Source organism: Strix uralensis, chromosome 5, assembly GCF_047716275.1.
Source record: "Strix uralensis isolate ZFMK-TIS-50842 chromosome 5, bStrUra1, whole genome shotgun sequence".
Taxonomy (NCBI): Eukaryota; Metazoa; Chordata; class Aves; order Strigiformes; family Strigidae; genus Strix; species Strix uralensis.
The window spans coordinates 55,073,647-55,091,174 of record NC_133976.1 but is presented as its reverse complement, the minus strand read 5'-3'; the positions used below and the strand labels follow the sequence as shown (position 1 = coordinate 55,091,174).

The 17,528-nt window shown below is 42.4% G+C and overlaps 1 protein-coding gene across 1 annotated transcript; it reads right to left on the bottom strand.

Moving 5' to 3' along the window:
* Positions 1-4,122: 4,122 nt before the first annotated feature.
* Positions 4,123-15,924, bottom strand: WBP11 (WW domain binding protein 11). The gene is made up of 12 exons (XM_074870901.1): positions 15,757-15,924; positions 13,960-14,076; positions 13,115-13,146; positions 12,402-12,495; positions 11,562-11,758; positions 10,567-10,700; positions 9,663-9,862; positions 8,579-8,773; positions 7,876-7,977; positions 6,727-7,041; positions 5,783-5,965; positions 4,123-5,232 (listed from the first exon to the last, which is right to left on the bottom strand). The coding sequence occupies exons 2-12, from the start codon at positions 14,021-14,023 to the stop codon at positions 4,799-4,801; spliced, it is 1,950 nt and encodes a 649-aa protein (XP_074727002.1). The 5' UTR covers positions 14,024-14,076; positions 15,757-15,924; the 3' UTR covers positions 4,123-4,798.
* Between the last annotated feature and the right edge of the window lie 1,604 nt (positions 15,925-17,528).

Here is a 17,528-nt window from a genome sequence, read left to right as displayed (position 1 = left end):
TAGAAACGAGGTAGGAACATATAACACAGGAAATTTCTCTGATTCTGGAGACAAATTACTCCAATATTACTGTAATCAAACTAATACAGTACTATTTGCAAGGCTATTCTGCAGAGCATTAGAAGTCAGGCTGTTACACTTTTACTCAAACTAGAGAATATCTCACTACACCAATAAGCTGAAGTGACTTCTTCAAGATTCAGGATGTTTGTCTTAGAGAGATTCCTGTTCATTTTTCCTCCTTTGCTCTAATTACACATGGTTTCTCTTCATTCCCTGACATCTTTTTCTCATTCTTACATACATTTTGAGCAAGGGCAGGCGTTATCCTTGTCTAAAGCAATGAAGGAACCTGCATCCTGGACTTAGCCACATCCTTCCCCTATCCCAGCCTTGCACAGCAGGCCCCATTTCCCCCCACAGCACGGGATTCTGCTCTCACTTCCATAAAGTCCAGTTCTCAGTGATTCTTTGCTCCCATCTGCATTCCTTGATGCTGTTGTACTCTAACTTGTGGGTGTTCTTTGTAATGCACCCCAGATCCTATGATATGGAGATCATAGAGTTACAGTGGAGGGAGTAGCGTGTGTGCACCAGGCTAGGCTGCTTACTCTGGATACTGGCATTGTCATAGTTCAGGGAAAGACAAAGACATGACTCTCACCAGGTCCATGACAGCCTACCAAAAAAAAAACCCCAAACAAAAAACCTAAAACAAACAAAAGAACAAAACCCAAAAGAAGGCATTCCATCTAAACTCTGCAACTCCGTGATTAAGAGAGAACCACATCCTTCTTTCCAGAAGGGTACAAAAATAGGAACTCTGATCTAAACTGTTCAGCATATGCCAGTCACAGCAGGAGGATTACAAACCAGGCAAAATAGAAAGAACTTCATAGCACACACAAAGTACTGTCACAACCTGTTTATTTCTGGGTAACTAGGACTAGCTCCCTGATCTGAAGGCTCAGTAATATTTAGGAAACATCTTTCCTTAGTGGTGTGATTCAATGTGTTATAACAAATTAACTGGTCTCAGGAGTCTATTTCCATCTTTATGCAGTCACTAATCTTCAACTATGCTTTGGGCAAGTCACATCACTTCTCTGTGGCTCCATCCTTTCCCAGCCCTTTTCCTCCCCACAATCATTTTTCTACTGAGAGCCACAGGTGAAAAATGTGACCACAGGATGGAGGTGGTACTACAGAGAAGAATCCCAAAGCTCTGTATGACCACAATACAAAAACAAGGACAAATGGGCTTTAGTTTATGTTAACAGTTGTCCAGAGCTGAGAACATCTGTTCTGGAGCTGTAGAGAAGACGGCATTACAGGATTGTGTCCATGACCAGTGCCATCATTAGGTAAATATGTAATTGTTTCCACGGGCTGTGTTGAATATGCCACAAGCTTTCTACTGTGTTCTTGTCTTCCTTCTAAGAAAACATTTAAATCTATTTAAATACTAAACATAGATTCAATTCTCCCTCAATAAATAAACAAACAGTATGATATATATACTCACATATATCTATTTCACACACTTTCTTATTCAATCCCTTGTTGACCAGTGTCAGGGTACTGAGACACAGTAGAGGTACTAGGGAGCATTTTCCTACCTTCTCTTGATAGAAGTATAAGCACAAAACTTTATGTAATGTGATGGATGTTCAGTCAAAGCACATTTCATTGATCTGTTCTTTTTTTAAGGATTCCACTCGCTCAGAGTCATTACCAGAGGCCAAAGATAACATGAAGGGAAAAAGAATTGCTTTACAATAATTTCTGATGCTGGGGGAGAAAAGGTTGCCAGCAGTCCTCAAAGCTGGATTTGATGTTTCTGCCATGGCCCATGATTTGCATGGTTGATGAAGAACCAGATGTTTACCTGAGTGCATGGATTGAAGCCAGGGCATCCACAGATCCCATTGCTTTGATAAAAGCAACAAGGAAGAGCTTCCATCTTTGTGCTCTTTCCACTTAGAACTGTATTAAAGACAAAGAAGTGCAGCCAGTCTATACACATAGTCCCAGCTAGACATACAGCTCCCAACCCCACATATTTATCCAAAACCACAACAGAATGGGACAAGCCTCCTGTATGAGAGCCACACGAGATAACAGGCACCCTGATCGCAGACTCTTCCCAGGAAAACAAAAAAAAACAACCAAACAAACAAAAAAAGAAAAATCTGTCAGCTCCTGGATGATTTACATTGTCAAATCCAGCTCTTCCATGGTGCTTCAAAGCCCATTCCAGGGGTACTCTCTCTCCCCCTCCCCTCCCCACACACCCCCCAAAGGCATCTTAGAGGTCTATCAGTTATAGGAAACTACCCCCTTTTATTCTGGACAGGGTAAGGAAGTGACCTTTCTGATATTATGTACAGTCCTTGTGCATTAAGTTGCCTTCTCTGAGCTCATTTAAACATGTAGCAAATTCAAACCCTTTTGCCTCAGTCTGAAAAGGATAGGTACAACAGGCAAGTGTTCACTATCCCAAGGGAAGAAAAGGTGGCTCACCTATGTGAGAATATGGCAAATGGAACGTAAAAAAAAATACATAAAAATCAGACTGGAGGAGCAGAATCAAGTGACTCTTATAGGTTACTAACGTCATCACAGGGCTGCCAGGGAGATTTTCTCAACCTTGAATGAGGGGGATTCATTCCAGAACACAGTTCCTCTTCTACTTAAGCTGCTTCCTGGGAGGGAGGGTCAATACTATTATGAAACTGAGGATCAGCAATACCACAATGATGCCCCTTCCCCCCAAAAATCATCATTGACACATTTCACTTAATGACAAAAATGCATTTTTTTAAAAAAGCTAAAATAAAGAGGATATTCCATAAATGTAACTTAAAAAAAAAAAAGTATTTCAGTTACTACTGACAACTGCAATTAACTCCTGAACCAGGGAGAGAAGTGTTGTACAAGCCTATTTGTTTGTGTCCAGAATTCGTAAAAACAGAATCAAAGTTTTGAAGTATAAGTTTGGGTAGCTAATAATTTTGTCTCCTTAAAACAAATTTAACCTCTAAACATTGAGGATTCAGCTAGGTCTGTCTGGGGCTTATAGCCAACTAAAGGTATTATTTGAGATATCTACTGCTCTGGCAGCTTAACATAAATTCTCTTTATTAAAAAATCTAAAAACCCACAAGCCTGAATATATTCACCTAGAAATTGATAGAGTTAGAGGACTCACTCTTAAAAATCACCAAGACACCCATCACAAGCTCTTCAACGGGGGCAATGAAGTTTTCTCAATCTTTTTCATGTTATATCATACTTACAACACTAACAATTTATTTTTTTTTTAACAGGATGAAGACACCTACATAAATAGCTAACTACTAGTATTAGGTCTTGTGCTCAAATTCAGCATTCCAGACCAAACTTTGCATTTTTGAAATATTTATTCCCTCTCTAAAGCAGCAGCTCATTTGGGAGAGACTCACTGCCAACACAACTGATCCCACTGGTCTTAAAACTAATTTGTCTACAAGATTCCAAGAGATTTTGCAGTCTGTTTCAAATGAGAATAAAGATTTGTTTCATTGCATTTGGTAAGGGTTATTAGTACATTTGTCTGTCAGCGTAGTGAATGAAGCTAAAGGAATACTTCCACCAAAACAGAAAAAGAATTCTTTAAGCTGGGAATGTTAAAGTTCTTTTTTTTAAAAATATCTGCACCTTAAAAGCTTTAATAGAATTTGAAAACAGATTTTCCACAAGTCAAGCTCTTAGAATTAAAATCGTTTAACAATTTTTTACTGAAGGTAGCCTGTCCAAGATGCATCCAGTGGGTATCTGAGGCTTGATACAAAGTAAACCTTTCAATAAGAGTTTATAAAATAAATAGTTTTATAATTATTAGTATTACTTCAAGACTTAAGTTTCTGATAGCTACCAACAAAGGTTGAAAGGGATGTCTAGGAACTTAAAAAGAATATAGCAGAACATGAGTTTAAAAAAAAGAGTACATACTATTTATACTGTAGCAACTGCTTTTCTTTGCTGAAGTTCAGAGTGCCTCTATCTTCCCCCAAGGCCAAAGAACATCCCCCCCCTTTCCATCTACATGCTAGTTTTAGACAAATCACAAGGAAACCAGTATTTTGATACACTGAACATTTATTGTCTTTCTCAAGACAAAATGAAGTTTCCCCAGCTGATGAAAAGCCATCAAGATGACCGTAAAGGGGATAGGGTGCAAAATTCCAGTGTACAGTATACGCAACAAATTACCTCCCTGACTATCCTGAAAGAAAGATGATTGATCAATCTCACTGCAACTAAAAAACAGGATTATAAAATATTTACAGAAAAGAGCAGTACAGAAAATAAAAACTGGACAACCATATGCGTATGCAATGCTGCTAACACTTTTCTGGCTCCTTAAAAACCCGTTCTACTACCCTCACCAGAGCATTCAGGATGTGCAAGGATTCAGGCAGAGCAGAGTCACCCCCCAGTCCCATGCCCCCCTCCCCAGAGTACCATTATCTCCCTCCAAGGAAGGGGGAGGACTCAAGCAAAGCAGCATCACCTTCTTTACTGTAATTTCCTTCCACCGAGTGGACATGCTAGCTCTGAAAGGAGGACTCCAGCCACACTTCATCTGCAGCAGTCTCTATTCAGAGCATACTGGCAAGTTAACCTGTGGATAGGGAACGATTCCCTGTCATGCGAGCCCTTTTGTTGCTTGCAGGAGGACCTTTCCTTCTCCTCCCTCTGCAGTGGTCTGATCTGTGTTCAGAGGGGCAGGAAAGCTGACTACGACTATGACAGGTCACAGGAGACCTTCCATTTCCTTCATGAAGGCTTCATACACATCATCCTTTGTCTGTACAGAGATAGGGGCAGATGATCCAGCCTTAGGGGCAGCTTTGGTTAATGGGAGAGCAGGCTCATCATCCTGTTTTCTCTGGGAGGCAGCTGAAGCCCCTTTATTCTCCCGGCGCACTCGCAAGGCAGTGGGCACAAAGCGAGTGATCTCTGCCTTGGGGTTAGTGATCTGTGGCTTGGCACTGATAGTGGCCGTAGCTTTCTTCTCAATGGTGGCTGCACTGGTGTCATCTGCCTTGGGGCGCTGAATCAAGCTGGGTGGGGCACTCAGTACCCCAGGATTTGGAATGGGAGCTGGTGGGAAGAGCCCAGGTGGGGCAGGTCCTAACGGAGGCACCAGAGGTGGCCGTAACATGCCTGGGCGAGGAGGAGGGATACCTGTAAGAAGAAAAGAAGCATGAGCTGACTCCACACCTGGGAGTCTTAAAAAAGTTTTCAACCCTGCACCAAATGCTGGGCTGAAAATGCCACTACTCCTCAGATTCTGAAAGCTACAGGAACCTGTGTCTTGCTCCCTTTCAAAGTTTAAATTTATAATCTGAAAATAAAGTTTCTTGATGATTCATCTCACTGGAATTTCAGAGTCATCAGAAATGTCTGATCAGGCAGAAAAAAATAAATACCCCTATCTCCAACTCATTAAGTGGAGCACCGTTACAGCACCCGGGGGTTAATGAGAAACAGTCCAGCAGAAGTTTAAACTCTGAAATTCCCATTTTGAGGACAGGTTTCTTGCTACCAAACTACACACAGCAGCATGGAATTACTTGTTATTACACAGAAAAATATAATAGCACATAGCACAATGCAGCCACACAGACAGGAACAAAACCAAACTGGTAACCAGTTACTGGCTTGGTCACCACAGCAAAAATTGGGATAATAAAGCTAGAAGAGACCTGGTGCTGAAGCAAACAGACCACTTTACCTGGTGGGGCAGGAGGGGGCAGACGAGGAGGGGGACCACGTGGAGGAGGACCTGGGGGCAGACCTGGTGGGGGGCCTGGGGGAGGGCCAGGTGGTCGCCCAGGTGGAGGGCCTGGTGGTAGAAGTCGAGGTAAAGGCCCACGCAATCCTGGTAAGCCAGGAGGTCTCAGGAACGGAGGAGCTCCTAAAAGCATGCACACAAGAGAGAAACTTAGTTCACGGTTTAAAAAAAAAAAAAAACAAAAACCACAACTATCCCATCAGGCAATAATAAAGATCTTCAATAGAAACTTGGAAGCTATTCTAATACTAGCCATCTGCCAGACCTCAAGAGACAGCAGTTGTAGAGTTAAAGTTTCTTCATAATAGTCAAGTACAAGTATCTTCTCCCACTTGGAAAAAGGGGTCCTCCTCATGTAATGAAGCAATAGCTGAGAACAGCTACTGAGCTGAGGTTGTCAGAATTTGAACAGCTAAAAGTGAAAGAACTTTTCACTCTGGCATTTGATTGTCATTCTGGCCTGAAAAGAAGTAGTTTTGCTCTATTGAAAATAACTGGTTTGAGATTCCCCCTCTAGGAAGTATCAGAAACGTAACAGCAAGGAAGACAATGGAAAGAGAACTTTGTTTAAAACACTGGAGAGTTATTTGGCACCAGGCCTTGTTCTTCATACTCCCAACACTGGTTCCACTGCTGCCTGTCAGTGTTAGTGCTAACAAACAAGCCCATCAGGCTGACTACAGCCACAGGAGCTGGATGCCTCAAAAGCACAGTACAGTAATAGACTGACTACAGAAGAAATCACACAGGTCTCAGCAATTACCACACTGGGCTCCTGTACCCCAACTGCCACGCAATCTGCAGCTTCAAAACTCCCAAACTGATACACTGTCTGTAGTACTGAGAGCCTGCATCCTTCAAACCAGAGTAAATCAAGTATTCACCTGGTGGAGGGCCAGGAGGAAGGCCAGTGGGTGGTCCCGGAGGCCTCAGTGGAGGGGCCGGTGGTGGTCCTAGTGGAGGCGGCCCAGGCATGGGAGGTGCCTGTATCTGAGCTGGAGGAACTGGCTGTGGAGGCGGTTGCTGCTGTTGTGTCTGGGAAGTTGCAGTAGATGACCCAGTCTCTGCAAGAGCTTCCTCACTGAGTTGTTGTTGCTGTTGTTGCTGTGATGTCTCTTCAGACTCAGAGTCCTCTTCTTCCTCCTCCTCCTCTTCTGAATATTCCTCCACTTCTCTCCCTTCTTCTGGAATTTCCTGACCTGGAAATGGAGACATACTTATAAAAAATCAGTCCACAGGTAATCTCTTTGTGAACATCAAAAAAACCTGAGCACACAAAATAAAAGAAGAAAGATAAACCTTACTTCAAAAGAAAGAAAAGCTGACCACATTTTATTGTTATACAGAAAAAGAAAAAAAAAAAAAATCACAGTTATGGCTAGAGCTTTGCCACCAAGAGCTATGTGTTCCTGTGGGAGTTGAAACTTCTACTACCAACACAAACTGCAGATATTTGATCTATGGTTTGTGCGAGTTTGTGGGGACGGGGGCGGGAAGGGGACAACACCTCAAAATAAACATAATTCCCATGTCCAAGAAACTCCAGTGCCTTTGAAAGACACTGGGGTGTCTTTCTAAAACAAAAGAAAAAGAAATCAGCACTCTATTGGTTAACTTATTTTTACAAAAGGCTATTTTTAGGGAATGCAAATCCTTACAGGACACAGCCTGAGCCCATAAACACAATATCACCCTTTCTTTCACTAAGAGGTTCATACTCTGTTTGAGCAATTGTTTAAGAGTGAAGCAAGATAAAATTTAGAAGAAAAAAACCTCAGTACATCAAAAAAAACCATAAGTTGCTACCATAACTTCAACTCTGCTATGCAAAACACACACTGCTACTAGACTAAAAATGATTTAAAAAATGCCAATACCTAACCACAGCTTAGTCTTTTAGCAGATCTTACATTATGACAGTAAAATATTTACTGTATAAAATAAAAACCTGTACAAACAAAGGAAGCTTACCAGAGAAACTTTAACTGGAAGCCTAACGGCATATGTCCACTTAATATATCCATCTCACTCACCTGCCATTCGTAACATCATGGCCTGGAGTGGAGTCAGTTCTTTCATGTTTTTTTTCTTTTTTCGTGATTTCCCAGGCATGTCTGCAAACCGTACGCTATGACCTGGGGAAAGCAAAGTATGGGCAAGGGTGGCAGGAAGTAGGAAGAAAATAACAGAAGTCAGATAGATTTAAGTCTTCTAGCTGATATGGATAATGTATCATTCTAACATAACGATGCTCATTACATAAGGATGAACACTGGCGTTACTGATTATTTGAAGTTTTGCTAACATAGTATTCTTTATCTATTGGTCTCCCCCAAGTAATGAAGAAAAAAATATTATCCAGAAGCATTAGTAGTATGAAATTTAGTTGTCTTAGTTGTTCAAGTCACTAAAGAGTGAGTATATTTTACACTGAGGCTTAATTTTTGTAGGGTGCCCTGTCAATTCAATGCTTCAGGTGAAAAATGGTTTGCAACCTTACTAAGTTACATCAACTGTTAAGAAAACAGGTCCATCTGAAAGATGCTTTACTTCTTGATAGTTTCCTTCTGATCCATTTACCAATAAAAATTCTTCAGCTGGAATTTAGCTGAATTAGAACAGTTAGCTGGATAGACAAATTAGTTTCCCCACCAGGCAGGAAAAGAGACACAAACTCTGCTAAGTAGTGTTCCTCTTTTGAAAAATCAAACCCCAATCTGTAACTTCCCATCATACCTGATTTCTTTTCTTCACCACCTTCCCTCTCCTTGTCATTATCACGATGCAGGAAGTCCTCGCCTTCGCTGTCTGCATCTGACCTATCACTGTCACTATCATCGCTACTCTCATCATGCTTGTCTTGATCCATATCCTCAGGATAACCTTCATCTTCGCTAGTACTGGACATATCGTCATCATGCCCTCGCTGTCCTGCAGGAAGCAAAGTATTAGGAAATGCATAAACTCCAAATACACTGGAGTGAAAGACAGAATATTTTGTATGTCTACAGTTAGAAAAAAACCCCTAGCAACAGCACAGACATACTGTCAACCCTTTACTGTTTAGCACATTCTTAAAAAATATTTTGGAGAGTCTATTTATAAGATTTCCTATTAACCAGCTAGTTAATTTGCACAGCAAACAAGTGAAGGCAACTCCTACCTACAACTCATTAGTTCATTTCTATACAGCACTCACCCACCATTGAAATGCTCCATGCTTTCTGGTATGCAAAAAGCTGATCTACCCATTCACAACAGTTTCTAGGGAAGATACAGTAACTGTGTTAAAGGAGGACCTACGGTCTCCTATCAAAACCATATCCAGGCTTGGTTTGGATTTTTTGGGGTTGCATTGTTTTGGGGTTTTTTGGATAGTTTTTGTTACTTTGTTTTTAGTTTTTGTTTGGGGTTTTTTTTTGAGAAGGGAAGAATTCTCAGAGAAAGTTGGGAGTTTTTTGGGTTTTGTTTGGTTTTTGTTTTGTTTTGTTTTTTTAAAGGGATAATATGAACAACGTTTCAGCCTTCTAAGGCTCCATGGGAAAATATCCCATCGGTGCAACATAACAAAAAAACAGGTATCTGAAAGTTCTAAGTTTCAGCATTTAAAAATATAGCTGACAACAAAATTGCAGGTATTATGAAATATACTAGAATCATCTCAGAGGTACAATCACTTAACAAGAGTCCCTCAAGTAGTATTAGCATCCATATTACCAGAGAATACCTTGTCTAGGGCACACTATGCTCACGACAGTACTATCCATAGCAAAACAGAGAGGTCAAGGAAAACCCCAAACAGTAATAGGAAAGTCCTTACCTGCTTCAGAACTGTAAGAAATCTCCTCTTCTCGCCTTCGAGGAGCCATCTCCAAGGTGAAACCCACTTTACGGCCATACATCTGTAGGACCTGAGGTGGGGGTGGCCCTGGAGGAGGTCCAGGAGGCTTCCTGCCTGGAGGTAAACGGGGAACACCAAGCCCAGGAGGAGGCAGTACAGAAATGGACCGAACTGGTGGTCTGGAAATAAGAAAGGAAACAAGAAACACAAAACAACACAAATGAACAAAGACATACATGAGCTTAATAGAATTCTTTAGCCTTCTCCCATCACTGCTTACACAGAAGCTTTCTAAAAAGAAACATGAACATTCATAAAGTACAGATTTGTCCCAAGGAGTTTACAACATCATACAGAGGCATGATTGCTGAAGATCAGACAAAAGCAAGCTTCTCAAAAGGCAACCGAAGACTGAAAAACAAACAAGTATTGAATCCCATCACAGGTGCAGAATGAAGTAACCACAGTTGGTGAAAATGGAAGACTACTCAAAGAAATAGAAAGAACCAGTACTAGAATGAGAAACCTGATAAACAAGTAAACTAGGAGGTTAAACTGAATACACTAGCAAGACAATAGAACACATACATGACAATTTAAGGGACATTTACATTCGAAGTTGCAGGGCTTTAAGTTTTACTGATATGCAGAAAGACAAATGCTAAAAGACATATATTACTCATAAACAAATTTAAACAAAAACCTGTAATAGTAGGAAAAGATTAAGAAGGGCTTTGGTTAAAAAAAGTACAATTCAGTCACACAGAACTCCTGATTTCTCCTAGTCTGTATTATCTCTGCTTCTACCCCTAGCTCCTCCCCAGTAATAAAAGTGCTCCTTTTCTTTACTTCCTCCCCAAGTTTTTTTTTCCTCCCCTCTTACCCATAGGCTGATGTCTTCTTGAGGATAGAAGGGGGTTGGGCCCCTGGAAGAGGAATGTCCTGTATGAGGATGTTGGAGGGAGCATGTGGCATATCAGGTAAGGGGATACTTTCCACTTCAACATGCTGAGCATTCTGGGGGGGGAGGGGAAAAAGAAAAGAAAAGGAAAAAAAAAAGTTATTCCCACAGAGCTACTGTACAACCTCATTACCTTCCAGCGTACAGAACACACAGGACCTGCCATCGCTTGCCAAAGGTGTCTGTTCTGAAGGCACATTATCTTGCAGCAGTCCATGAAAGACATTTGGGAAAAAGTCAAGAGGAAAAGCTTTCAACACAAAACGAAGCACATACAGTGCACCCATGAAAGGTTTTAGTATTTCAGTCAAAACCCAGTCAGGTTTTCATCTCTCTTTAGACCTTCAGTCCCCAAAGCAGTGAGGCTGCAGACGAGTATGCCTGTATTTTTTCAGTATCCAGAAGGCACAAATCACAGGCTGCTGCATATTCCAAAGGAAAGAAAAAAAAATCTTACAGGTACTTGCACTTGGGCAACATTATGTTCTCCAATATGGTAGGGAAGAATGTCAAATAAAGCTCTTTAAAGAAATGCCAAAGGATTCTCATTATTTCCAGCAACAGATTTAGTAGAAATTCACAGAAATACCAACTGCACACTCACAGGCTCACTCTCTTTAACACAGAAAACAAATTCTGATATTGTTGATTTGCAACATAAATTTCCCTTTCCCCCGTAATTTCTTGTTGAATTAAATCAGTGTATCAGAGACAAATACAAACTTGATAATCCCCATGCTACCCTCACTTAAATGCTGTAACTGAAGATACTACCCAAATTAATACAAGTACTTAATATGGGCCAAAAAACATATATACTGGTCTTATAAAAAGTTCCCTTACAATTGTCAAACCTAATAAGTGGACAAAGAGTATACAATACCACAGTTACAAGCCCGAAATATAGTAAGCATTACCTTGACAGCATCAAAATACTGGCTAAGTTGTGATCTCTTCTGCTCATACTCTACTTCCAACTTGCGCAGTTCTTTATAGATGTCAGGATTCTCCTTCTCGTAGAGCCGCAAGATGCGCTCAAAAGTCTCACGGAGTTTTTTGCGTTTATCCTTTAGCACTTTCTCATTAAGTTGTGGCTGCTGTACTGGGTTAAACTCTAATCCAAGACAGCAAAAAACAACCCAAAAATTCTTAAGTTACTCTGCTCCACAACTGTGAGAAATGAAACAACTTCAAAGCAAACAACTTCCAATCCCTGTTTTCAGGAAGTCTTCAGCGCTACAACAATCCCCTCCCTCAACTCTAAGTCACTATCACGGACACTAGTTTTTTATAATAGCCATCTTCCTGAAAAAAAAGTCATCTTTAATAGCACCACATCAAATCATAATCAATTCCTGATTATTCACAGAATCTCCCCTTCTAACACGAAAGAAAAAAACGTTACTCTATTTTAGTCCCTCAGTTGTCCCTTAAAACTATGTATGCATCTACACAAACCTCAAAACCTACACAAAAGCCTCAAGTTGCGCCAGGGAAGGTTTAGACTACATATTAGGAAGCATTTCTTTCCAGAACGGATTGTTAGGTGTTGGAATGGGCTGCCCAGGGAGGTGGTGGAGTCCCCATCCCTGGAGGTGTTTAAGAGTCAGGCTGACATAGCGCTGAGAGATATGGTGTAGTTGGGAACTGTCAGTGTTAGGTTAATGGTTGGACTGGATGATCTTCAAGGTCCTTTCCAACCTAGATGATTCTGTGAAACCACTACTTAAGTCCAACACTTGGTACCTCTCACTCACCCATCTCATCCAATTTTTCCATGTCCCGGATAATTTGCTTTGGATCTTTCATCTTTAGTACAGCTGCTCGTACCATCATTCGTTGCTTTTTGTTCTAAGATCGGACATCAAGGAGATCAGAAAAATATCACAGGAGAAAGAGACAGAACCTTTGTACCAAATACTCCCCTCTCAATACTCCCAGTCTGCAGAAAAAAATGCACCTCAAAATGCCCTGTAAATGTTAACCATTAGCAGCAAAGGTAATTAAAACTTATGGGAATTTTAATTCCTCTATCTTGCTATTTACAAATGCTTCTATAATTCATTCACTCCAACAAAGACACGTACAATCAACAAAATAAACCAACTGCCACAAGGTATACAGTAAAACATGCTAAAAAGTATGAGAGTTTCAGATAGTTTATTTGTCATTTGGTTTAGGATTTTGTTTTGGTGGTTTTTTTTTTATTCCCAAGTACTCACAAAAATGTTTCAAAAAGCTGTAGCCATCACAAGTTAAAAAATAGTAGATAATGAGATATGACTGGTCAAAACAAGATTTCTGTCTATGTTTTCTTAAGCTACTTGTTTGGACAGTATTTTCCAAAGTGAATCTTAGGATATCAACCAAAACATCTGCAGCCTGTTCATCAGCCGTGGCCCATTACATTCACAAACATGATACATAGTACAGGGAATGCCAAATAAAAATTCCTGATCTGCTTATTTACCTTCTTTAGTTCCCTTTTCCGCGCTTCCTTCCCTAGAGAGGAGGAGAAAAGAGAAAATAACAACTTGAAAGAGACAATCAAGTCTATGAAGAACCTCTCCTTCATCAAGACTGTTTCTCAACAGTTCACTCATTTTACAAAGACTGTAACTGTTAACTCATCTTCTCAGTGAAATCGAAATAAGCATGGAATAGATTTCAATTTCATGTGTGTTATACAGTCTTCCTATCTCCAGAAGCAGGGGTGTTTCTATACAAAAAAAGAACAATTGGGAGCAAGAGTCATAGTGATGTGTGCAATCATGATGGGATTGCTGCCCAGAAGCTGAAACAGAGTCAATGACAGACAACACACTTTGAAAATATGTAGGCTTTGAGTATGCATCCGAAATAAAGCATATTCACTATGGAATTATGGATTTTCTTTATCTGCTTAGCATTGATAACATTTGGCCAAAAGGAAAAAAAACACAGACAACTCCCTCATCTAATCAGAGCATCTGCAAAATTTGACATGTTCCTCAAATTCAGATTAACCATGTCCCAGAAAGCAGCTTGCAGTTTAGCCAACAGCTAAGTACAAAGACCTTTGAACACTGATAACTACAGTAAAAACTTATGAGGTAAATACTCAGAGAAGCAACAGCATGCAAGCAAGCAGCCTTCTCAGGAAGTTTTTACACCAGCCAAAACTGAGACGGTATTTTTCAAGTTAAGGAAACTCAGTTCTGATTCACAAGTGAGAATCTTATCCTCATGGAAAGCTTTTTATCTGCTTCCCTAGGACTGGACTGCCCCCCCCACCCCCACCCCATTCCCATCTGCTTAGCTTTTGTGGATACTTACGGGCCTGATCCGTGGGGTTCATAAACTTCCCACTCTTGGTGGATGATGTAGATCTCCGCCCCATTTTGAGTGTTTTCCTTCCGCCTCAAAAAAAACAAATTAAAAAGAGGGAGAGACCTAGAAAAGACAACATTGTTTCAGGTCCTATGCACCAGCAGCTTGAGTATGCTTATTCCTCCTCTCTAGATCACCAGAGTTGCTCCCTCAAAAACCTCAAATACTTGTGAGGTCTTCAAACCCTACTACAAGCTCACACATTCACATCAAAATCACCCTACTCTACCTAAGTACTACTATTTAAGTACCTACTTACTACTACTTTACTAAGTATCTACTTCAAACTAATCAACTAGTTCCTTATTCACTCTAAGACTCAAAGAAGCTTCTTGCTTACACTACAGAGGGATACAGGTATGGAGAAATACGGATTCTGTCTTCCTAAGAGCATATCAGAGTCCTTCTAGCTTTTCATTTACTCTCATGAGAGCTCTTCAATCTTTATCTTTCCATTCCTCTCATTTTTAAATGTTTCCCACAAATTTCCTCCTTTCCTCAGGATTTTAAGCTGCCCTTAATTTCTCTCCCTAGCACCACTGTATCCATCAGCAAGTGTTCTGCACACACATCCATCTCTTCTCTTCCCCATAGACCACTGCTATACCACTGCCCTTACACTCTCTATCTCCATCAGTATTATTTCAAGCTGTGTTATGACAACCAAAGAAGAAAAGGTTACTCTGAAAAGAATTATTGCTTGTCTTTAGACATTTATACAACTTACAGATGACTACAGAAGCATCCAAACTAGTCAGGGACGTTGCCTCTCTCACAGTTCTAATCTCCCCCCACCTCCAGCCTTACTTCCCTGCCAAAATACCACTGGGAAAAAAACAAAACGAAAGAAAAAGACACAACAGATTCCACCCCAAAGTCTGAAACAACCTCTTAAGTTTGTGAGTTGATGGGACACAACTTCCTAGTCACCATACTGCATCCACACAGATTGCGACCAAAGTGAAAGTATTCACAAGTTCGGTCTGAAGTTCTCTGCAGCCTCACTGCAGTCACCATGCGCATCCTTCTTTCCTGATTACAAATGTCACTTTTAAACCACTAGATGACATGCCTCCCCTTACACCCTAAAAAGAAATTTAAGCACAGTGCTTCGTTCAGTGCTTCAAGGTCTCACAGAGGAGTTCCTAGCAACCTCCAAGCACTGAGTACATTCAATACACTGACTAGTAAAAATCTTGAGCTCTGCTCATGACTTATACTACCAGGTTATGCTCACAGGTGACCTGCTGTTCGCAAGAGCACCCCATGATTTGTGATCACCAATAACATACTTTCTATTTATAAGATTACACGAATTTTTTTGCAAGACACTACCATTTCTTTAGGTAGGACGCTCAAGAAACAGAATAGGAGTTACATTTGCACCCCGTATTCTCCACATTTCTAACATTTAAAGGGTAAAGAGAAAGATAATAAACTTATGGAACCTCGATCCCAAATCCTTTAGGACACAAACCAAAGAGTTTTAACGCAACAAGTTAACAGCCGAAAGAAAAAAACAACAAAAAAACCAAAAACAACAAAACAACAAAACCCCAACCACTAAATTTATGATTTTTTTGGCCCCTGGGGAACGAGGCAGAAAGCCTCCTATGAGGCACACGAAAGCCTCCCCTCCTCCCCCCCAAGCTGAGGAAGAGAAGGCGGTAGCGCAAACCGCCGTCTCCCTCCTCGCTTTCCTTCTCCTCCCAGCCCCGTCCCGTCCCGTCCCTCTCCTCTCACCCCTCCGCCCGGCCGGGGCGGGGCGGCCCGGCTCCCTCCCGCTGCAGCGGCCTCTATAACCCCCACGCTCCTTGCCGCCACGGCCCCACCGCCATCTTGAACCGGGACCGAGTGGCGCGCCGCCGTAAAGCGCGACTGCCGCGCCGCGCGGAGCCGCGCTCCGGAAGCGGGAGCTTTAGCGCGCCAACGCCAGCTCTATGGTTCCGCTGCTCTTTTCTCCCCCGCGCGGAGGCTCCTCTATGGTTGGGGCGGGTCTCGAGGCGCCGCGCGCCCCTCGGGGCATCACGTGAGCGGCGTGGGCCGTTGCGCGCGGCCGTTGCGTCCGGCCCCTCAGGCGGCGGGGCGGGAGCGGGGGCAGGCGGGGGCAGGCCAGTTCGGGTGGGGGGTGGGGAGGGGTCCGCTTTGGGGTGAGGGAGTGCTGCGCCGCTGTGGCCGGTGCTGGAAATACGCTGGGACGGAAGAGGAGTGCTGTGAACGTGGTCACTGCGGCCACTCTTCCCCCACGCTTTCCTGGGAAGATCCTACACAATGCGCCCTCTGTCCTGAAACAAGGTGGAGCTGAGGGGCGTGTGAGAAGCCAATTGTCCGTGGGGAATAAAGTCAAAGTGCTGAGGGCGCAGGAGTTCCTCTTAGTCTCAGATGTGATACGCGTTTCTTGTTGGGTTTGCCCTGGAGGCAGCACCGTTCCCCTGCGAGGGGGGCTGGCATCCCTCTGTTAGGCTCCTGTGGCAGCTGCTGTTTCAGGGGTCTACGGGAGAAAACTGAGTGGGTGATGTTCATCGGGCAACTCAGGCTGTGCAAAGAGAACAGGGAAGCTAGTTTTGTCCCAGCAGGGACCACAGAAGCTACTCTGTTGTCTTTCCCTGCAGCCCCTCCTGTGGTAAACTGGTGATCAGCTTTGGAGAGGCTGGTAAACATTTGGTAAGAACTGTTCTGCCTCAGTGCCCAAAGTACGTCTCCCAACAAAAGTCCACAGACACATAAAGAACCAGGATAAAGATACCTGAAACGTCTCCTTGAACACCAGTTGCATCACTGTGAATAAGAAGGGGCAAACAATAAAGTATGGGTGCAGGCTTGAAGAATCAGTAAGCCAGGGGGAAGTGTAGGAAGGACATTTTTCTATGCACAGATGCTCCTGGGAGCAGAGGTGGTCGGATCTCTGAGTGGGATTTGTAGACCCCCTGCTCTGGGTGAACCTGCCATGCTGTTACAGTTGTTACTGTTACCTGCAATGTTGTTACAGTTCTTCAAATAATGGAGACTTAGTTGGCAAACTTGGAACTTTTTGAAGGATCATTGCAGGGTGGGTAGAAGCAAGACTATACATTTAAACTGTGCATCGCATTAACACCAACATTAGTCACAAACTGCACAAAATCCAGGTTAGCAGATGGGCAGCCGAGGAGCATCCTCAGAGCCAGAGCTCCTGAAGCCCTAGCTCTTGGGGGTCTTGCTAACCATGTACACAGCAGTCATCCTCACCTTGTGCTTCTTTGGCCTGTTCTTGTTCTTGTTACCAGGTTTGAAAGCAGGTTAGACTGGTTTTGGCTGGTTTACAGTTTCTTTTCTTCTTTGGGGCTGTTCTTATTTGGAACATGCATATTATACAGTTTTAATTCTTAATCCTTTGTCCAGAACAACAGACTGAGCAGAGGGAGAATGCTTGGGGGTGTGTGATGGGAACGCTGTGGCCACGCACATCCCTGTCATGTACCATGTCACTGGAGAAGGGGACAGGTGAGGCTTTGAAGACTGGCCACTCCTCACAG

What these genes read in the sequence shown, in the direction of transcription:
- WBP11 (XM_074870901.1), bottom strand. Translation starts at nt 14,023, where the DNA reads ATGGGGCGGAGATCTACATCATCCACCAAGAGTGGGAAGTTTATGAAC. An exon ending in GGAAAAATTGGATGAGATGG is followed by an intron (nt 11,759 to 12,401) that starts GTGAGTGAGAGG and finishes GTCTTGGATTAG; the next exon opens with AGTTTAACCCAGTACAGCAG. An exon ending in TTCTTACAGTTCTGAAGCAG is followed by an intron (nt 8,774 to 9,662) that starts GTAAGGACTTTC and finishes TGCTTCCTGCAG; the next exon opens with GACAGCGAGGGCATGATGAC.